At 36.6% G+C, this 24,019-nt stretch overlaps 1 protein-coding gene and 1 long non-coding RNA gene across 6 annotated transcripts in view; one reads left to right on the top strand and one right to left on the bottom strand.

The window, feature by feature from the left end:
• Positions 1-24,019, bottom strand: part of LOC105144915 (uncharacterized) — a 212,077-nt gene that overhangs the window by 11,882 nt on the left and 176,176 nt on the right. For 2 of the 5 annotated variants that reach the window (XM_011054177.2, XM_011054178.2), the window contains exon 5: positions 2,450-2,515. In XM_011054177.2, the coding sequence (XP_011052479.2) occupies positions 2,450-2,515 (66 nt within the window). Of the gene's footprint in view, positions 1-2,449; positions 2,516-21,023; positions 22,437-24,019 lie in introns of those variants that run through there. The other 3 variants (XM_011054179.2, XM_087415630.1, XM_087415631.1) reach the window with 3 other exon arrangements.
• Positions 1-24,019, top strand: part of LOC147906763 (uncharacterized) — a 137,853-nt gene that overhangs the window by 18,929 nt on the left and 94,905 nt on the right. The window lies entirely within an intron of this gene.

Here is a 24,019-nt window from a genome sequence, read left to right as displayed (position 1 = left end):
CAGAGGTTTGATATGTGTTTCAAAGATATTCGACGTCCTTGCAATAACTATTCTAATCTCAGACCAACTGTCCGAGGAGCGTCGTTAATTTGCCGCAATAAACATCGCTTTCCGCGGTTGGAATAGGCTCAAGATTCGGGAAATAAAATAAGAGACACTGCGATCTTTACACGACGATTGACATCCTAGGAGAAAAACGTGTAGGTTTATTTGCATTTACATTTGCTCGTTGTACTCACGATGGCAATACGCATGATGATGTACGATTTGGCGCATATTTCACTGTGGCAAAGCAACAAATTTGGCAGATATTTAATACCGTCGTAAACATATAATGCGTTATTATATAATTACATTCAATTTTGCATTCTTAGCATTCTCAGCCTTTATAACGAGCAACTCTCCACATGTTTTACTCTTTTAGTGAATAATTTTCAGTATCTCTAATATTTATATAATACTGAAAAAAATTTAGAAGCAATTAAATTTTTATTTAAATGTGTAATCTCATAAGTGTAAAATATAAAAATAATAATTTTACTGAAGTGTAAATAATGAGAATAATATGAGTTAATATTCAGAATAGAATAAAATAGGGGAAAATGCATCTCAAAAGATGAGACATCAGCATAATGCTATCTTAAACTTATAAAACATAATAGAAATAATAGCATATATAGACGAAATAATAAACTAATAAATTCCTAGCTAAGAAATACACAATTTAAGGAAATTTAAGTGAAGACTGAAATAAATTAAAGTAATAGTAATAGTCAAGATAACATATAAAAAAGAAATGTGTAAATAATAATAAAGCAATAATAAATTGCTAGCTAAGAATATATAGTAAAAAATAAAGAATATGAAATTGAAAATGTCTTTCAAAATGATATAAAAAAATTAAAACGTTAAATTTTATAATATTTAAATAGCGTTGTTCAAGTAAAAATAGTAGTAGTAAAGAAAAAAGAAATATTAGCGAAAAAACTTTTTCAGAAAAACGGTTCGCGGGAATCTATCAATTTTTGAATGTAATAAATTTTCAGGCATGCGAATGTGTATACGGGGCTTAACTTTAAAGCCCCAGAAAATCGCAGATGAATGAACCCTACGCGCGGCATGGAAATGCATGTGCACACACGCGGCTTTACGCGTAAAGTCGAATGAGGCCTATCAAACCGCGTATTTTCATCAAGCCGACGATATATACCGGGCGCCATAAACGCGCCAGCGGTAACAAGAGCAATATTTTAGGGTGTGACCCAAATAATTACTGGATGCTCGTGCTCTCGTTCTGGTAAACATTTGGTATCCATCGTAAATCTACCGAGTAACTAGACTGCTGTTGATCGCTTCGAGGATTTCGGATGCGAGCACGCCATACGCCGCGCGAATGTTTTTATTTTTGTTTCTTCATTTTAGTCCACGGTATGGTGAGGAAAAAATCGAATCGTTTGTTTCAGAAAACAACATTGTGAGAAAATTAAAAAAAATTGTGTTTACTACATTTTTTATTTATAAGAATATAAACGCAAACAAAATATTGAATATTCTTTGACTGATTAAAATATATTCATAAGAACTTTTTAAACAATTATATCGCTCCTTATTATTTCAAAAGTAACACAACAAATAATTAAGTTTCCCAGAAAGGAGAAAAAATTATTTTTCTTGACAGAAAATTATTGTCTAATCAAATGATATCTACAAAAAAATATATTCTTAATAGGATCAAATATTATTTATCATTTTAGTTTATTTTAAATAAATCACTCTTTTTGAATTGTGACAATTTTGATAATTTTGAATGAAATTAGTTCACTTTCGATAATTAATAAGACAATATTTACTTAACTCGTTCATGATAATAACTTGAAATTACGTTTTTTTTTAGTTGTGTCACTTTTTAAGTATAAAGGAAGCAATATTTAAAAAATACAAATTTATTGTAATATTTTCTAGGGAAGAAAATTTAATTTCTTTTGAAAACTTTTTTTATCTTATTGATTAAGTCTTTTTTAGAATGATTTAATTATTACAAGATTAATTGACCGACTTAAAAGCGACCTAATTTGTTTCGCTTTAAAACTCACAAAAAAACGATAGCTAATTGTCAATTTGTTTAATTGTTGCGAAGCAATTTACCACGATCTAGATGTGTCCTAGATATCAGTCCTATATACTTCTTACGTATTCTTGAGAACGGCGTGATAATTAACTCGTGCGTGTATCAATCGATCCCACGTGTGTGAAGACGTTTTTAAGACCGTAGAGACTAGCCGGCAATGACGTTCAATGACGGTCGTAACGAAAGTTACGTTGATCACAACCATCGCGAGCATCAGCGAGAGTTTTAACAGCCTTGAGTCGTACAGGCGCAATTTTCCGCGGCGTAGAGAGGAAAAAAATGTATATAAACGGTGTAATAAACAAGCGGATCAACACTTACGTGGCATGATGCCTTGCGCAACCAGCTGATTGATGGGTCGCCTCAACATGAGCTTCACCTTCAACGCTGCAACAGAAAAAGGGAACCGCCGGTCATAAAGTGTGCCTCCTTAGTTATGGGGAAGAAATTAGGGGCCAATTCGAGCGAGCGGCCTCTTCTTCGTGGAACTTTTATTCGAACGAGTGCGTTGCACCTCGGCGAGACGCGACGCGGAGAAGTCGCTCGCTCATGAAATTCTCCCATCTCTCAGCAGCATCTCGCTCCAATTTCTGTGGGATTTCCGCGGAGGAGTTGCGACAGCCGCGAAAGCTCAAGTCGTGACGTGGGATGCTTCTATAAAAACCGCAGAGATCAAAGTCGATCACTCGCCCCAACTTGTGGCGCGGATCTTTCCTGTTATTTATCCTGCGCATATCACACGTCTCTTTTGATCCTTTTAAAGATAAAATAATGTTTATAATCATTTTTATAACAGGTTAATTAAAGAAAGACATTAATTCGACATTAATTTATTTTTATTAGCATTATTATTTTATTAATATATACAAAATATTTTTTTTAAATAACATTAAGATTAAAATAGTAGACATCTTATACATTGGACATGCTATCTTTTAATGATGTTTTTATTTTTACGAAAAAAATTGTAGATAGATTTTTTATATTTAGTTATAGCAATATTTCAAAATTTTAATTAACATAGCCATACTTTTAATTACCCATACATTGATATTGTCTAAAACCCGCTTTCCTGTAAATCGGAAAAATGCGAAGGTGCGTTGGATCGATCAAAAAGATCGAGAAGATTCACGGTTCGTCCTCCGCGCAAGATATCCAAATACAAATTAACACACAAAGGGCCGGCGGTTATAAATACGCGCACGACGCGGGCCAGATTGCATAAATTGCCTGCGAAAGAGGAAGAACAAAAACGCAGAGGCCGCATGGCCGTGCAATCTGAATTCAAAGCAGCCAATGTGCCGGCGAAATGCCTGGCGCACTGCCTTTGAGCATAATGGCTTATCCGCGATGGGATTTGTTACTTCAGTGCTGCTGCTGAACTCGTAATTCGTTCAGACTCCCTCGAATCGTCAACGAATGTTAAATTGGCAGCTCTCCCTCTTTCCTTCGATCTCTCGCGTCTTGTTAGAATTAGTCAGTGTTGAATGAAAATTACACTTGTGACATTGCTTCCTGTTGTTGTTTTCTGCTTTACACTGACGTTGATGAGTAATGATTCAATTCCTTGTGGATAGTTACATTTAAACTACTATTTCGGGATTGAGATATGCCCACTGAGATTTCGGGCAACATTGTACTTTGGCATGGAATAACTTAAATTCACGATGCGACAAATCCCTCGGAGTGATCTATCGTCTTGTATTCCTTACATAAACAACGCACGTGTCAAGCAAGACAAAATTATAATGGAATTTGATCCTTTATACTTCCTTTTCTCACTAGCTAAGTGCCATCGGTTATTAACGTCCGTCCTTCGTTCTTTATAATAGGTACCTTTTATTTTCTAGTCGATTTTACTTTGGTATTTATTTTGTTTCTTCGCTCCGTCTTCTTTGATCCACTTCGATGCATTTAAAATAGTCTAGGAATTAATATTTTCTCGTTTTGTAATCAGTTTTCGTGTATTTAGTATTTTCATTCGTCTGTGCTCCCGATACTGCCTTTGTACAATAAAATGTGTAATCACGAATACAGCTGCATTCCGAACGTGATTTCCAGGATCGATAACGGGGATATCGATCAGGAATGCTCGTTAAGGAATAAGGCTATCGCGATTAAAGTGCGTTGATAAGATTCCATAGTGTTTGCTTGCACTTTGTACCAACGGTTATAATAATTCGTACTTGATCGCAATTTCCAATCGGCGTGTTCCGCGATTATCGCATCGTAATAATAATTCGCGCTAATTAGCGAGTCCATTCTGTTAAATTAAATCAGGTCGGTTAGTTGCTACAAAATAAGTTTGCCAACTCTCCACTCTATCTAGTCTCTTTAATAATACTATGGCGCGCAAACTCAACAATGTCGTAACGACATTGCTGCTCTTTATGGACATTCGACTTCGTTCTGTGATGTTGCAATTGTGGCCGCGTTTTATGAATTGTCAAGAAATCTTGTGGATTAAAACCTCGAAGTTAAACAATTATTTAAACAATTTTAAAGATTTTTATTTCAGGCACGGAAAGAACAGTTTTGCTAAAATATCTAAAAATTTAGCTAGATACAGATCTGAAAACAATTCTGTTTGAACTATTAAAATATAATTATATATAAGACTTAAAATGGTTGCAAAAACTTGTCGCAGTATTGTCAACGATATTGTTAGTCTTTTAAATAATTTTTCTTATAATCCAACAAAATTATTTTCAGATATAGCTAAATTATTTAATACTTTAATAATAAAACTATTCGATTGGTATATTTTTAGAAAATTTTCAAAAATTCCAGAAATTACAATTATTATCGTAAATTAATACAATAAATTGAAGATTCATTGCATTACATGGTTTTCTTGATTTTCAATTTTATAATTAGACAATAAATACTGAAGATTTGAGTAAATCGCAGATCCGAGAGAAACGGAACAGAGCGTAGTGGAGCAAATCTAGATCGGAACATCAGAGGAAGGATAGACACGGAGAAGATAGATACTAATGACCAGAGTGGCGTTACGTTAGCTACCGAGAGATATGCTGGACCAAACGATGTTCTCCCATCCCCCTTCCTTCTCTCTCTGTTTCTCTTTCCTTGTTTCTTAAGCATAGCACACGTGCATAGTTGCGCACGTGCATAGTTGTCCCGTGTAGCCGGTGGCACTGCAGGTTACGACTTTGTGGCTCGTGGACGATCGCGCTTACGTGAATTCTCACCGTGTTTCGCATTTCTGGGAGCTACTCGTCGTTATTTCGCTTCGTAAGCCACGCCGCACCGCAGCGCGCTGTGCCGCTAATTTCTTAACCCCGTGGGGTCGAGCATCCTCTCTGAGTTCCGCGCGAAATCGAGTTTCAACACGTCGTAATTAATGGCGATATGTATGAGAGAACGGGAAGCGAAACTCACAGGAAGATAACTGTCAAACATATTTCGCGGCTTATGAATAGACATCGGTAAAAATATTCAGAGCAACGAATTTAGATTTAGACATCTAAAATAAATAACTTTATTTTTTTTTGTGTTGCGTTAAGTGTCTTTTTAAAATATTCGAAAGAAAATATACCTATATTATTAACATAAGATTAACATAATAATATTTAAAAAATTAACAAAAGAGAGAATTGTATCTATTTTATTTTTTTTTTTCGTAAAAATTGCGACTATCAATTTGGAGCAGTTGTAATTATTTATATGGAGTTTGCGTGTACAAATATACGAATGATTAATGCGTCGGAACATTGCTAAGGTTACTATCTATCATATTCCAGTATTTCCAAATGTTTACATAGTAAACACAATAAATCTTGCGGCAGACATCTTTTACGATTGCAATAAAACTGATGCTAATATCGTGAATACCTCCTTATGGAAATTCTATCGATTCATAACGCGGGTCTATTTACGCGAGCGTTTATGCATGCATTATGCGTGCGGATATATCGGGGGTGCTCCAACTTTGAACCAAATTCATTATCGGCCTCTCACGCATCGATCGCGTTGGATTCTCGTGTTAATTGCAAAGTTTCCGGATGCCGTGAGATATGGGAACCACGCGCCGCCGCAGGCATTCGCGCCATCCATAGAATGCAGATTTGCACCGGTGCATTCCTTGGGGGAGGCGATTATCTCCACGTTCATCGAGATATACAGCCTTTACCATTTTGATTCTCGCTTCGGACGTATCTTCCCTCTGCGATGCAACGCGATTACACGGAAAAAATGGTTTTGATGAAACATTTAAAATTTTACCGGATACAGATTTAAAATAATTATTATTATAATTTTGTTGGAAATTCAAACTGGTTGCTAGAATCTCAAAATTTTTTGCAGCATTACTCATAATTTTTTAATTTACAACATAATTATTTTAATAGTCCAACAAAAATAATTTTTTCAGATTTGTATTGCGCTAAAGTTTAGATCTTTTTGTGTACGAATTGACGATAAATAATTCAACGAGCAGTAATTCATTCATTTGTAAGAATAACTGGATAACACTTAATAACACTTAATTGATAATATGTACAATAAGGACTGTTATCGATGCGACTTTACTTCTATAATTTGCGTTACAACTTTCGCATAACTGTAATCGTACAAAGAAGAAACGATTTTGCTGAAGTATACAAATTTAAATATAGATCTGCAATTAATTTTGATGAACCATCAAAATAATTATGTGGAAAAATCAAATGTGATAACCAATGTTGCAAACATTGAATTTTGACATTCTAATAGCAAATATTGTCAGATAACAACTGTATGCTAAAAATAAGTGATATTTAAAATGTTTTTTCTTTTTTGATGTAAGCCGATGTTTATAATAATTAATTTTTAGGATTTCCTTAAATCAGAGTGTTAAATCCACATGTTGTTCATATCAATATCAATTATCACATAGTGAATATATAAACATTGGCATAGAGTAAATCCATTTCTACATTTTCAGCGTATATATATATATATATATATATATATATATGTATATATATACATATATCTCCAAATTTTTAGAATACTCAACAAAATCATTCCTTTCGTGAATTATAGACGTAATAACAAAAACTAATTTTTAATAAAAGTCTTTAAAAAGTCAAAATATACAATTGCGGTCGACATTAGACATGTAATTATTCTTGATTTCTGACTTGTGAGACAACTGAAGACCACCCAAAGCTGTCATTAATTTTACGATTATCTCGCTAACACGTTCCTTACGTGCCTGCTTTACGACGAGACGACCGGCAAATAAATCAGCGCGATCGGAATCCTAAGCGCGGCGTTAAAGTGTTAAAGAGTTCCGGAAGACACCGAATTCCTTCGGCTATCTCATAAATATTACGTCTTCGTGAATTCGTTCCTACTGTTCTGACCCCAATTTTCGGATCTGCTCTTCAACCAATTTCGACAAATCACCACCTTCCAGCATCGATAATCCCATATGCCACGATCGCGTCGCAAGAAAGCACATAAAACGCTGCTTGAAACGATGTTAATGCATGAACTTACCGCGATGCATTTATCGGGAATTTCTACGACCGGAGGATATTGGCGTTCGAACAGGACAATTTGCAGTGTCTAAGCAAGAATTATTAAATCGATATTATCCAGAAAGACCTATGAATATTAGGGAGCTTTTGCAATATATCTTGCTAAATTGTGACACGTTTATTGGGGATTCCTACGACCACAAGATATTGCATCCTGATAGGATGGAAACTCTGGTAAATAGAAATTTCTCTTTAGTTGGTGTGTTAAGTGTAAAGCTCTATGAATGTTAAATGCCCTCACCACTCTATGATTTGCCTACTGGTAAACGCTAACCGTAGATTATCGCAGTGATGTCATGTTCACTGTAAATCCAAGTGTGTAATAAATAATAACTTTCATATATACTTTAGTTTAACACGCTGCATACGTACATGGATTTATACATTTGAACATGCAATATAGTTGTACTATTTATTATATTATTTATGTATTTATATATTACTTTTACGTGGAAAATTAAATCATGTACATATATGAAGGTGTCTATTACTTGAATTTGTAATGTTAGAACTCACGCTTAGGGAGTTCAATGTTCGAAATACGCGGAATTAAAAAAAATTTCTATTTCGCAAGCACATAAAATTTTTAATGAAGTCATCGCGAGTTTGATAGAATCCCTTTAGCCATGTCGTCACCGGGACGCTGAGTGGGTGGAATAGAAGTCGGACATTCACGAAATAGAAAGACATGTTGTAAGATACGTTTACGTCGGGCGGGGGTGATCCAATAATACGGCAGCTTTGGGTATAAATAAAGCCTGCGAGCCCGGAGATCGCGAGAGAAGTTGTCTTGTGTCGTCTCCTCTCCTCTGTCATCCTCTTCGACTCGCTTTTCCCCGTGCAAACGCTTATCTCTCCTGTCCACCACTCTGCGATCTTCTATCTTCTAATTCTCACTTCGTCCCACGCTTTATTGATCTTTTCTTCCTCTTTCCCCTTCGTCGTGTCCTCCTTAAACAAGGCAGCACGTGACAATTTTTCTTTTCTCTTCTTTTTTTCGAAATGGATGCTACAGAACTCTCCCCCTCACTTTTGTTTCTCCACGTCTACGTGATTTTCGAGAGATGAGCGGCATAAACATCTCGAATACCATGAAATATTCCATTCTCTAAATAACCAACCACTTTATCAATGTGGTTGCGGAACCCTTAATGGAAACATTATAGTCATTCTATGCGAACTATTTTAATGTTTCGTTATTTTCTCGTAGTTTAAGAGACAAGAAGTTTTCTGAAGAATCGTGACCTCTGAAATGTTTAATTTACGTGCACTATAATGGAAAACAGAATACAAAATTCTCTTAATTAAAATTGCAAAAGGATAAAGTGATTTAATTTCTAAAAGTTTATTCTTCATCCATTTGTAAGAGTAACCATATTTTTACTCCGGACACGAAATTAATATTATTAATGAATTCTTTTAATTTCGTTTAATTTTTGCCAAGCGGTATTGACGATCGGCCTCCCTATTAGAATACTAATTGGAATTCGCCGACGAATTTATTGGCGACCGGTTGAATTTTTCAGTGGTGCGTTTCCCGCCATTGTTTTCTGACGAGCACAGCTGGGCGGAGAATGCACGCCTGTGCACTTACGTCAAAGAGCGGGGAAGAACTGCGAAGGCACAACCGTGAATATCGTCATGATGAACGCCCGATGGCGTCCGTTTGACGTTCGTTGCACTTAATATTCCGCTCATTACAGCATATTTATATTTAATTGACATTCCCGCGTGTTATTTCCTATTCAATGCGAGCGTTGCGGATGTAGACATGGCATAGACGGACAAAAGATCGCATTAATGATAAACACGTTTATTAATATGTTAGATTCGATTGATTTTACTACGAACGCACGATAAATGATAATGACCAAATAATTAAGAGTTTATACAGAAATAAATAAAATTATATGTATATATATATAGCAAAATATTGAAGTGCATAGATAAACTAACTGGTATTATAATAAATATGTATAAAAAAATTTAAATTTAATTTAATAAAACATTAATAATAAAAATGGAAGAGATAAAACAGAAAAGTAATACAGTGAGTAGTACATGATGATATGTAATATTATATAATTATATAACAATAATAATAATAATAATAGATAATAAAAGAATAATTAAAAAAAGTTTTTTCGGAAATAATCAAAATTATATAGAAAATATTAAAATAAATAGAAGCTAAAATATGTTAAATGTGAAAAGAATTAAAATTTAATTAAATAATGAAATAATGATAAAAAAGAGAAGAAACGAAGAAATGCAATATCATAATATGAAATATTACATGATAAAATTATAATAACAAAAGAACAATTAAAATAAGTTTCTTTGGAAACAAACAAAATTCTATTAAGCAAAATATTAAAGTAATAGTGTTAAACGGAATCGAAAGTAGTGATAAAGGATAGAAGAAACAGGCAGAAATACGGTATGACAATACTAATAACATTGTGTGGTATTACTAACAAATATATTTCACATCCAATTATTGTATATTATGTTCATTGCAACAAACATTACCGCAGTTAATTAATTATTAATCATCTAAAATTCATATCAGCAAAAATACACGCAACAAGCAAATTAACGCACACGGCAATTATTTCTGTCCTTGACAAATTACGAACGACCAGCGCAAACTCGTGTATCTTCGCAATCGTAATGAGAGGGAGGAGAGGCGTGTAATATGCTTATAATTACCCCGCTAGTTAATTCGCTTAATAGGATAATCAGTGTGCTATTTATTTCGTTTTCACGTCGGGGTGCAGCGCCTACGTTCCTCCAGCTGTTCCAGCCGCGCGGCCATGGATCGTTTCGCGGCGCGCGGTAGCCGGGAGGGACGCCGTTTAATGCGCCGATCGTGCGATACGCATACAAACGCACGCATGTATGTACTTATAAGTGACTTATAGAACTCGCGTGCGTCCGCTTCGTGTATATTAGCGCTCTATGTAAGTTTAACACGGCTTCGGCACGCTCCGCCTACCGGCTACGCCTTCTAATCGACGTGCGCACTTGTTTCTTTCGTAATGTCCCCCTCGAGGAGCAATAATGACGCGCGTATTTACATTTTTCCCTTGTGTTTATTATTACGAGATCCTCGCATCGAGCGCGACATGTTGCACTTTGAGTTCTATGCGCATTTAACGATCGATTTATCCTTGATGCGCAAACGGCTTTATCTTTGTTGGTCATCTGCATCGTGCCTATCGCGAGTAAATGTATCGTTTCTTTTAAAAAATATGGGATGTACCGACTTTTCAATTTTATTTTTTTGAAAACAACAATGAAATACTTTGTGGAAAATATTATAGGAATGATTTTGATAATGTAGTTTAGAATTGCATGGAAGAATTTAAAATAGAGTAATTATTTCTTTGCACAGGTATTAATATTTACATCGCATATTACATATTAATGTTGAGGTGATATTTTTCGCAATAATTCTTTGCAGTGTTTTATGATGCTTATTAGCGTCATTATTAAATTGATCATTGATGTAATTTGCGTTATTGTGTAATTTAATGTTATTTTCAGCTTTTTCAGTTTATGATTGCGTTTCAAACCCGATAAATTGAATCAGCGCGCAATTTTTCTTATAGAACTGGTAAATCTATTTGCAAATTTAAATATAAATATTATCGAGCTCGAAGATTTGTTTCGATCGAAAATAGGATTCTTTCTGTTATTTAATTTATTGTTGTCGGCTTAATTTTTTACTTATAATTATGTGTCACGCATTTCGAACAGAATACAATCGCATGGTAACAAATAATTGTGCTATTTGAAATAATTTCCTGCAATTCTAAATTACATATTAACCTTCCGGAGCTGATGGTGAGTCTATTGAATTCTTACAATTAATTATCATTTAAATCTCTTTCTCAAAAATGTTACAATTTAATTTTCTTTATTTGTGTGTTACATCTGCAAATTTAGATTATTCTTATTAAAATCTACTAATATTAATTTATTTATACAAATTATGTTATTTGGAGTCTTTGAAATTAATCACCCTAAGAAAAAATTTATTAAATATGGTGTGCCTTTAATTAACACTTAGAGAAACTATTTATTTTTTAAATCTTACTTTTTTTTGAGTATAGATTTATTATTTTATAGTATAATTCATTATTTTTATAATATTTCTTATCTCGAAATATGATACTGTTTCAGCGCCATTACAATTGCTTTCCCGTTCTGTAAAGGTTAATATAAATTAAATGAATCTTGCAGACTCTGCGCCAATAACTATATTATAGATTTTGATGCTCCGGGGAGGTTAAAGTAATTATCACACAGAGATTTCCTTCAAGATCTGCTATCTGTGCTTCTATACTACATGATACCTACATCGCATGTTGCTCAAAACCATTTCAGAAATATTCTAAAGAATAAATTTAATTTATTTTGAAATGTAGCTTCTCGGGTTTCAGATGGTTCCACCTAAGCCTTTGGCTTATCTTCATATTCCGCGTTTAATATGGGAATGCGCGAATCCCGGATCGGGCGATCATCGCGTGCGAAAGGCGTGTAAAAAATTCCGGAGTCAGCTCGCTAGAAACGATCGGTCCATCCGACATCTCGCCGTATCTGTACCATTTACTATGTCGTTCACTCCGAAAGAAAGAGAGAGGATATACCGAGTCGACCGTCTGGCGCTCGTAAATTCTGCTCGAAATTCTTAAATATCACGATTCCCTCTCTATTTCTCGCCTCCTTGTCCCCCGTCGCTTCAGAGGAGAGGAAACCAGTATTTTTAATCGCGCGCGAGCGCGTTTCTTCTCCACCTCCCACGACCCACGCATCGAACGTTGCACCACACGCTTGCGATGGGCCACGCAAGCCAGGAGGACGCAGGATGAGAGAGACGCGTGCGTGCGCGTGTATGGCACGCGTGCGCGCGATGTTCCTCCTAAAAACGGGGTTAACAACACTGAAATCTATTTATTTACCGGGATAAATCACCAGGAGCTTTATGGCGGAGTATATTACGCAAATCGGGGCGTTATATCAATCGACAAGAAGGTCGCATCCCTTTTTCCTCTTTCGCGTTTTTCCCATCCTGTTCGCAATCTCCTCCCACATCTTCTATCTTTTTTTCTCCTCTTCCGCTGTTTTTCTTCAACGGCCGCATTTTTCGATGTTCTCGTTTTTTTTTTGCAGAGCGGATGCCGTGAAGATTTGCATTGCATTTGATGAAAAAGTTACGATACTTTAACGGATAAACTGTTATTTCACACTCTTCTATAGAGCATTTGTCTAGAAAATGATGCAAGTTTGTTTAAAAAAAAATCTTATAAAAATTGCAGCGTCAAAAATCTCTTTAAATAAATTAGATATCCCACACGTTTTACATTGTATATAGATTAAAACGTTTTCAACATAAATGTGTTGAGTTTGTGATTTTTCTCTTTTCCTGTTTGAATCTTTTTATTCTTCTTCCTTGATATCGTATTCCTTTTTTTCGCTCTGCTTGGAAAACGATGACGACGTACGAGGTGCCGAATGGACGTCTGGCGCGTTGCGTCGTACTTCAAGTTTGTAAAGCTTCGCCATTACTCCCGATATTTCACGATCCTCATCTTCATCGCACAATTAATGTCATAAGCGCGAGATATGTTTTTGAAAAATTTTAATTGACATTGCAGATGCAAAATAAATATTTATTAACAAGCTGTTTCTTGTAATTTGTAATTATAATGATTTTTCATGAATGTAAGTAGGAGAGGCTGTATCTTGGGACATATTAATTATTCTAGTTTATAAGATTTTGTGCAAAAGCACATGAAGTCTGTTTTTAGACTGAAATCTGCCATCAAAATATTTTCATCAAGTCTGATTTCCAAGACGTAAAGAGACATTTTTCCAATATTGAATATATAGTGAAATTTTTTATTAGAATTAGGAAACAAATTAGAAGTGCTTAATTTTTTTTTTATATGATTTTTAGGTCTCCCTTAATCAAGAGCTTCGAATAATATCGCTCAAATGTTACAAGAGAATTATATTAACTCTAGTGATTTCAACTGCAGTTTAGATTTAGGATGACAAATCGATTGGAGGAGGAGTTCAGAAATTACTGAGAGAAATTGTTCGACATCTGTGTTACGATAATTACCACGTGTGGGCCGACAATGCCTATATTATAGACAACAAGATGGGTGTTAGTATCGGTATTGTTCCAAGCGTTCGTCCGTTGCGTTTCAACTATCATACTGATAAATCAATCGTTTTTGCGTGATAAACACCTGCCACCGTTCAAAAGCGAGAGACGCGATGTACTTCTACGGGCGAAAGTTGATCCCTGAGGCATATTAATTAGTAATTGCAAGAAACGAATCGCCAGGCAAACATTACTCTGTATGACATCGCGAGCTCGATCACGATATAACGTTTTTGTCTTGTGCGATTTCGCAAAGTATTATTACAGGAACAGGTCGACCGATCGGAAAGAGAGAGTCAATTGTGCGCAATCGTCATTATCCCTTAAAAGGTGGGATAACCGTAAATAGGTGTTACATTTCAGAATACACAAAACTACGAATATTAGAGGTAAAGGAACATAATAAGAAAAAAAATTCCTGATTTTCAAACGCACTGCAATTAATTTTTTTTCTCTAGTAAGAATGTTTAACGTCGGTCATTTGCATCTTCCGATAGCAACGTGAATCTTACAGTGTAGATTTTTATATTGTTCTAGATTATTTAAAAATCTGGAAAAATTCTTATGAAACCTTTAGCGAGTTTTTACTGTCACCAAAATTGGATTGTAATTTACTTATTTTTTATAGATTTTTAAGTATCTACCAGAATTCACAATATATCAAAACATTGATTGTGCTTTCAAAGTCCAACTTGGTCGATAAAAGATTAAAAACTTATTATTCGTATCAAGTTCTCGTGATGTTATGAATATACAATATATCGCAGTGCGATTTTGCATCTTCTCCAAACGAGTGGATTACATCGTAGAATTTCGCAAAGCGACGTTCTAGATGATCGCGTGTCAGAAGTTTAATAGTGTTTTCCACTGGGAAAACTATACTGCAACAATTGAGTGCAAATTAGTTTATATAATTTCAGTATTAATGAATAACTTAATTCTTTTAGGATTATAGGACTATCATGATAATAAAGAATATGTAATTAAAAGGATTAAAATGTGAATTGATTTGTACAAAAAAAAATTGTACTCATGTTCTTTTCTATATCAATGTAATTTAATTTTAATCTCGGTTCAACGACTAACTGTCCATCTTTTTTTAAGGAATTAGAAGAAAAATGAAGAGGTAGTTGAATTGAGATTAAAATTAATCTACATTGGTAAAAACAGGCATCAGTGTGCATCAGTGCTGTACTGTAGTTTTCCCAGTGGTCAACGCTGTAAAACGCTGCCTTTGCTGATCATCGACCGAGCCTCTCGTTGAAGCCGCGGAAAGCGCGGGTCGTCAAGAAAACGATATGCACGCATCGCAAACTCGCGCGCGCGCCCACCCACGTGTCCGTCCGCGCGCGTTTAGTTTCACGTTTGCTAGCGTGCTGGATGCTGTGCGGGACTCGCACGCCCCTCCAGGTGAAACCGTTTCCTGTGTCGCAAGCCGCATCTCTCATTCCTGAAGGGTTTGCCACTCTCTCTCTCTTTCCTTCTCGACTTCCCCCCCTCGTAGCCTCGCTCGCGCTCGCGTGCGCCGTCTTCTTTCTCTTGCGGCATAGTAATATATCCGACTCGCGTGGGCGGCCCACGTGGGCTTGACAGCTAAGCCCACGGGAAACTGGTTACACCCACAACTACGTTCCGACTTTATGCCGCGAAGAGAAGAGGCACACGCCAGGTAGATACACACTTTGCTCGAGCACACCGGTTGGCTGACTAATATTTTGGTAAGCAGTGGACACGTGGCCGTCTCTCTATCTTCGATAAAACTGTCTTTTTAATCGATTCGTTGGCACCAATTTTCCAATATTCTAAAATATATGACAACATCGTGACAGGGAATATTAATCTGTTTTCTTCGAACTAACACGATGTCGGCTTTTTACATATTTTCGTATATATTTCTCAAGAACTATGGTCAGATTTGAGAGTCGGGATTGTTGTGGAAAGATTGCTTCGACCTCAATAATAATGGCATTATAATTTATGTTAATAGGCAAAGCGTCAAGTCTATTTTCATTTCCCTTCGCAATGATTAAGAAGGATAGGCACACACTAAATTGATGAAAATTTTGGAAACAATCATTTTTAACTTTATAAACCATTCTTTAGGAGTTTAATGAGTCCAGATGACAACTCGCAAATTAGATCTGCCTAATACATCTCGGCCAAATTCAAATATATGATATACTGTTAGTACTGAAGTATACTCTACTCTCTAAAATCTTTGGAGTGGACTCTCACTCTTACAAATTGAAAATTGAGCCACACTTTTCCAAGATTGGCTCAGTTTTTATTCTTTAGAATAAAATTCCACTTCAAAGAATTTAGAGAGTACCTAAACCTTAGATTTTCAGTACAAAGTATATCGAAACACGACCCAAGTTTATTTCGCACTCTTTACAACAAATTTCCAATGTACATTCCGCCTTTTTCCGTGTTGAAGGCGCATTAACGAGGATCGACAGTGCGTCTGTGCCATTTCTCACGAAAAAGTAGCAGCTCTGAGCGCGAAGAAAGAAGGAAGGACCTCGTTTCCGCGGAAAGCGAGTCGTTGTTGACGGAAAAACGGCGCCGAGCAAGCTCATCTAGCGTGTCTAATAAACACGAGCATCTTCCGTCTTAGCGTTTTTCTCCGCGTGCGTGCATGCGTGAACGCGAGCACGCGGTTACGCACACGCTTTGCGGACAATTAATTTATCTCTCGGGGCAGTCTGAGATCGCGCTAACGTTCAGGCTCTGCAGACGTACGAACGAACAGACGGACGAACGGACGGATGGACGGACGGACACAAACCGTTCCAGAAATGGAGTTGGTTTCGCCGGTTGAGATACGATCGTATACGTACGTATGTACGTAGCGCACATATCGTACGGCGACCGTACGTGGAGAAAAACGCCATAACTCCGCGTCGTATATGGCGGCAATGCACAGGTGCATGCCACCGTGCATCCACCCCGCAACCCCCTCTCGCGTCATCGTTGCCACCATGTCCTCGTCCCTTCGTCCCTCGATTGAACGTGCGTGCAGAATGCCAATTGTTTCTCCGCCTCTCCGTAGATACTTCGCTCGCGTTCGCGATATCAGGACACGCTGAGCTGGTTCTCTCCGTTTCGCGCCGTCCTCTTCGTTCCTCCTTCTCCTCCTCGCATCCCCGATGATGATCCCCGTTGCTTTCCTCTTGTTCCGCCCCTTCTCGCTCGCTGAAAACTCGATTGCGATACTCGGATGGTGTAGGTATCGCATATCCTATCCTCCTTATGATCCTCGTTTCTCTTTCTCTTTCATATTCCCCCCTCTCTCTTGTAAAGAGACCCGGTTGCGATATCTTTGAGAGTTCGTACGAGATACTTTTTCTGTGACTCTGTATTATCTGACTTCTTATTTCAGCCGCTTCAGCCAAAGATAAATGGCACAAACGATATAATAAAAAATAATTAGTATGTATGTCGGCTCGTTTCTAGAAATAGACTGGTCGCATATCGCGCGCCGATTCCGAGACTGCTTTGGAAACCTACAATCGACTTGGAGTGTAACGCTGCCATGAGGCCCATGTGCGAGGGAACTTATACGTTAACGCGATCGGTCGTTTGCTTCATCTCGAAGAACATTTCTCAAAGACAGCGCCTCCTTCTAAAAGATCGAGTGAGCCGTGAAGGAGGAGCGTAATTCAATTCTGCCAGACCAACATGGATTACTGTCTGTTTATTACGTCAACATGATAGACTTTTAGATTAGATACATTTTTATCGAAATCTCGCAAATATTGGACGATGTTCATTCAATGAGCTCTATATAATATATCATAGTAAGCCAGGTTATTCCAATTCTTATTGTTAGACAATAATATTCTTCTGTAATATTTTTTGTCAGGGATTCGTTGATTAATGTTATTTTATGATTACAAATACGAAAGAATAAAAAAAAAACAAGTATTAGTATGCCTTCTTTTTTTTTATCGACTAGAGTTTTCTGTAGTTTAATAAAAAGAAAGCTCGCAATATATTGTAGAATTCTCGTAGAATTTACCATTCATTCAAAAACTCTTAACCCTTCAAAAAATGCCACTATTTGGTGCTGGTGCAACACATTATGTATATCTAATCCAACTTTCATTGTTTATAACTTGCATAAAAATGAACGTATTGTAAAACAATTTTTTGTTCACTCGAAATGCTAAATACTAAAGAATACAATAGCATCAAGAAAATATATGTATTTTTAGTAGTAAGCAATATAATAATTATAAGCAATATAATAATTAATTAAGCAATAAAGTAATCAGAAGTTTTGACGTTACTTTATTGCGTTACTTTGAAGTTTGAAGTTACTTTAAATAATTCTTTAAAAAGCTGATTATACCAGGGAGAGTAGGATTGAAGGGTTAACTAATTGTCGAAGGGAATTTTCAAAGGGAAGTTAGTGAACTATTTGTAATTCTTTTTTCAACCGGATTTCGATGAAATAGTATCGCCTGACGGATAACACGCCTCATCGAGCAACGAGGTATAACCACGAGAGCCACCGAAAGATACATTCGCGCGCGGTGAGAGTTGACTTTATGAATGAACGAGCGAAGGGCGAGCGTAGGCGAGCCTACGCGCTTTATCATAATCGAGACCTCCCGGCCTAGTCGCGCCTGCCATAACTGCCCAGGCATAGAGCAAGGTTGCTCGTGAAATCGAACGCGTTTTGCTCGCCCATTCGACTACGATTACGCTGGTTGCGTGCGCGTCGCGGATGAATGAAACCGTGCAGTCATTCGTTTCTTCATTCATGCTCGCGCGATTTCGTAAGCGCCCTTTCACGCCTTCGAGGGATCCTTCCTCGGCGCGAATGTTGCGAGAAGGTTTCAGGTGACTTGACTCGCGACTACTTACTTCTGTTCTATTGCAATTGTAACTGAACAATTCAACGATCAGTGTTGATAAATTTAAGGATGTATTATATGTATTTTTGACCAAATTAAGAAATTACAGATTTTTCTATATTTGAAAGTAAAATACAAAAAATTTGACGGCAATTTAGAACTTGAATAAAAAATTATTTCAAAAAGAAGTAGACTTATTTTTAAAAAATAATTAAGATAAAATGAGAAAATGTTCATTTAAACTATAAAATTGTTAAATATAATATTGAACTGTTTCACACATGTGTATACAGTATTCATATTTATATGGAAAGTATAAATTTTCAATTCCAATCATTTTTTGCAAAGAATGAACATTTGATATATCCTTAATCACACAGTAATTTTTTAATATAATATTTAATCCGGGAATAGAGTTACCTGGGACGATTTTTACATTCTAGCAACAAGAAAATAAAGCTCAATCGTAGTAATTTTTTTTTTTTTACTTAGAAACTCTTACCTATTTTTTATTTCTTGTTATATTTTTCAGAAAATATCTAGAAAATCTATACCTACATATAATAATCTCAAATGCTAATAAATTGTAGAGCGATCAATAATACATTAATTACATACAATAATATAATTAATAATGCTGATTTTCATTTGGAATTTAAAAACATCCTAGATGTGTGTGATTGTTTATTTAAAAAACATTTAGTTGATTATTTCAGGGTGAATCGACTGTTAATTTTTAGAATATATGGAAATTTTTAGAATATATCGGAAAATGAGCATAAAAAATTGTAAAATGATTAGCTCCGTTAACTCGCCTTCTAGAAATAGAATTTATTTCTCTCTCAGGTGGAAAATAATTATAACTACAGGATCGAATTTTCAACGTTCGCGCCATTTATCCGCCGGGAGATTCTCTACTGACAGATCGAACAAGATGGACAGCCATTACCCTGAGGCGCAAGAGGTACCTCCCTTCGTACCTTTGCTTCCTTCCTCCATCAGTCCGTCAGTCAGTCTGTCACCTTAACACGAATACGCCACGGGGATGAATAATCCATGGGGCTCGAAGTGCGCATCGAGAGAGAGAAAGAGAGAGAGAGAGAGAGAGAGAGAGAGAGAGAGAGAGAGAGAGAGAAAGACAATGTACGCGTCCCACACAGGAATTTCAGGTGTTTCAACTAACGAGCGATTTGCATGAAACGAGGACGTACGCAACGGCAAAGAGAGGAGGGCAACGAAGGAGGACGAACCAGTTTCGAATCGCGTCGATACACATTCGTAACTGCGTAATGCGTGTAAGTCGACGTAAGCGTCCTGTCAGTCTCCTCTTGCCGATTTCCCCTTTGGAAATGACGAAGTGTGTGTGTGTGTGTGTGTGTGTGTGTGTGTGTGTGTGTGTGAGAGAGAGAGAGAGAGAGAGAGAGAACAGTGAACGCAATTAAACATGATAATAATAATAATAATAATAACGATAATAACAGTCGTTGCGCTCTGACAGAACCTAATTAATTCCTTCGGCCATCAATACACTTTACAGTTTTACGTAATAACGGCATTGCCTTTTCACGCAGACTGTTAATGTAAAACGGCAGATTTTTTTTGTCACGTAAAAATAAAGCAGGACGTCGCGAGGACGTCGTCGGATGCTGTCATCCGTGGATTCCTCGAATGCCGTCCGGTCCTGCGTTATTTTTGCCGGTCTTATTTCATGGAACGCGTTCGTCGCGCGCAATTATACCGCGAGCGGTGACAGGTGAACGCACAATTCAACGCGGAAAGTAATAACCAAAGATCGGAAGGAGAGAGAAGGGAGTCTCTCTCCTTCCTCCCTCTACAATACTCGGGGTCTCCTTCGTTACATAAATTGCGCGAAACGTTCTGTCACGCGTTTCATTCCCTCTCCTTGGCCGGTGCTGCCCGCCTTTATGCAACGCACGCTATGAATTATTGCGCAAAGGAAAAAAAATAATTAACCGCCTTAATAACGGCTCTTAAAATTCCGTGCGGAACGAGCGCGGAATTGTCCGCCGAGTTGTTGTCGATGGTAACAGGTCAGGTGGATAACGAGGGCCGTTTTTAAAGTGCCATACGCTTAAAGCGGCCTTATCGTCTGGTTTTTATTTCCCGTCTCATGGGTCATCCTCGCGAGTCCCAATTATGCACGTTGCACACGGAAGATGGACAAAAGGAGAGACGAGGAAAGGCGCGAAATGCGCCTCCATAGAGATATCACTTCGTAGGGTGAAATCGCCGCACTAAACGCTCGCGACATGATGCGGCATTAAGATAAAAATCGTGTCATTCATTACCTTTATCTCGTTTGATGCGTCTGCAAATGGCGCACATACGTCGGCCGCAATGCTGCCTCTCGGGCTTTTGCTCGGTGTCCAGGGTAACCATGGTGCTTGTATACGTTGTGCTGCACGTACGATAAATTATATTTCCGTCTTATCATACGCGGCAGGACGTATATTGCGGCGTTCAACACCTCACGTGCTGCCCGTGCGAGTCATTCTGTGGAACATCCTCGTTCCACATTTTTCACGAAACACAATTCTCCAGAAGAAACAAGACGAGGACGGATAACGCGTGCACAGAGACGCGTTCACTCCTTTTTTTACGTGAGTCGCGCGTTTATCACGGAACTCGCGAATTGATCGACGAACAGCGATTGTTTCGTTATGGCTGATGAGAAACGATTATTCTCGGTCCATCCCTCGAAACGATGAACAATGCTCCTACGTTTATCGGTTCCTGCAACGATTCATGCCGGTTAAGTGTCGATTCGACACCGAGATAGAATCGCTAACTCGTTCACGATTGACACTCTGTGCGCCGAGCGTCGCGAGGCGTTTGATGAAGCGATAACACGTAATCTTCAAATTTCTAAATACGATTTTCACATAATAAAGAAGTGTTGTCTCTTAAGTCTTAGTACACATGATGATTTTACCCATATTATGATGGGTCATTCGGATTAATTTTCATTACTTCTATACTAAGAAAAATGTCTGGTTGGATTAATCGAAATTCTAGTTAAAAATGGATGAATCAGAATTTTTTTTATTAAATCTATCAGAATTCTAGTTAAGATAACCAAATGATGAATCCTGATTGATATAATCAGAATCTTCTAGTTCGTATATTTTCAATCGGACATCGGTTCATCTATTTTCTCAGTGTACAAGTATTAATAAATTATTAAGTATTATATATACTTTAAGTCTTACATATACTTTAACATCATTAGACAGTATTTGTAAAGTTATATATTAAAAAGAAAGAAAAGAATAGAGATCATTATTTAGCCAGATGCTCTTCGTATTTCAAAGAAAAGAAATGCGCAGGACATGAATGATCCAATCATATGTACTAAGAGTTAATTCTTCGCAGCTGACGATTGGATCTATTAGATCCACTCAATTATATCCCTGCGAAGCTGACGGTGAATCTATTGGATCTAATTATATTTTTTGTGATCATCTTCAAACGACCCCCCATTAATTGTATGAAAAATTGAATCTCGATGAAATGAGTTAGTTTTCACATATAATGTAGCTTATAATATGGCAAACAAAAAATATTATTGATACAAGGCTCAATAATGAAACTGTGATATATCAAATGTGCTCTACAAACACAAGTTTCACATCTTTGATACCATAGCTCAAAAACTAATATTATTATTGAATTTTATGTTTATCACCTCTTTGTTCACCATATTATAAGTCTACATTATATAAATTTAAAAACCTAGTTTATTTTTTTCTGAGACCCGATTATTTTTCATATAATTAGTATGAGATTCTTTAAATTATTATTATTAAAACAGACTTAGTTCTTCATTCTGTTTTATACGAGTTACGTCATTTTGAAATTAATAAATCTTCTTGAAATTAGTGTCTCAACATAAATTAAATGAATCGCACAGACTCAATATCAGTATAATTGTATTATAAATAATGTCAGCTTCGAAGGGATAATCTCAGTTCAACACCTCGCAACGCTCATTAGCTTTTACATGATCGATATCTTCCGTCGGTCCAGCCTCTGTGAAACGCATGCTGCGCTTTGAAACTTACTGCGACATCGAGATTTACACAGCAGTTTAGTTAATCCTTAATCACACACATTTTTAAACAATTGTCCCTCGTGACATAACACTTTCACCCACGTTCTCGTCTCAATTGCTCTTTGCACCGCGCACGGTCCGAATTTCACGCTCGTTTTCTCCGCGACAAGAGGCTCGGATACACAATACTCTCGAGGACATGATTTCACGTTCGATCTGTTGATCGCCGTTTAATGTGTCAGCAGTCATACGTGCGCGCACGCGAGTCTTTCTGACCGCAACGTTGACGTGGCGCGACAGATTTATTTTATTTTTTTTTTTATTAGTTAGATCATCTTCATTTGCATATCGCTTCGATATTACGGTTCGGGGAAATGAATTATGATTATACAATATATGTTGCTATGCCCTGATGACATTAAACATTTTAATGGATAATTCTCGACTCGAGACACGCGTATTGTTCGCGTCCCACCCATAATGTCACACTAACTGAATGACACGTCGCGCGTTTGTTAACTCCTTGGATTGCTTGTTACGCGAGCATTATGTTCTTTCATAATTTATATGAATCACAGTTGAGAGATCTGTATCCTCGTGCACGATGACACGAGCGCGAATAGGTCAGTTAAAAAAGATTGTTAACGCATTGTGATTACGCGGGAGTCGATCAGTATTTCGTAAGATTATGCTAATAACTTATGCTAATCTTAAAACAAGATTTATCTCGTCCCAGTTGAATTGTAGTCTATATTTCCAAAGCAAAAAGTTCCCTCAATTTGTATGTATTATCCGGTCGTTATGAGTTCTTACAGAAAATACTGGCTAATTTATTGCTGAAAGACAGTAAATTGAAAAAAAATTCTGGTTGAAAATGAATGAATCAGAAATTTCTGGTTAAATTTATTGAATTTCTAGTTGAGATAATCGAAATTCTCTGGTTAATACATTTCTGGTAAAATCTATTAGAATTCATATTTTTAGAATAATCATATTAATCAGAATTCTAGTTATCTCAACTAGACTTAACCAGAATTCCAGCAGAATTACTATTTGATCCAACCACAGATCATCTTTTTCAGTATAATTAATTATTTTGATTTGGAGTACTATATACATATATTGAACAACAGTGCGTTTGATACTCTCTCAACATAAGTAATTAATAATTTCTTTCAGAGTATTTGATTTCTATAAGAGTGTTATACAAAAGTACAATCAATTATACAGCAA

This window comes from Acromyrmex echinatior, chromosome 18 (assembly GCF_024713525.1).
Source record: "Acromyrmex echinatior isolate Ae372 chromosome 18, ASM2471352v2, whole genome shotgun sequence".
Taxonomy (NCBI): domain Eukaryota; kingdom Metazoa; phylum Arthropoda; class Insecta; order Hymenoptera; family Formicidae; genus Acromyrmex; species Acromyrmex echinatior.
The sequence above is the reverse complement of the archived record's forward strand: the minus strand, read 5'-3'. Positions and strand labels throughout refer to the sequence as shown.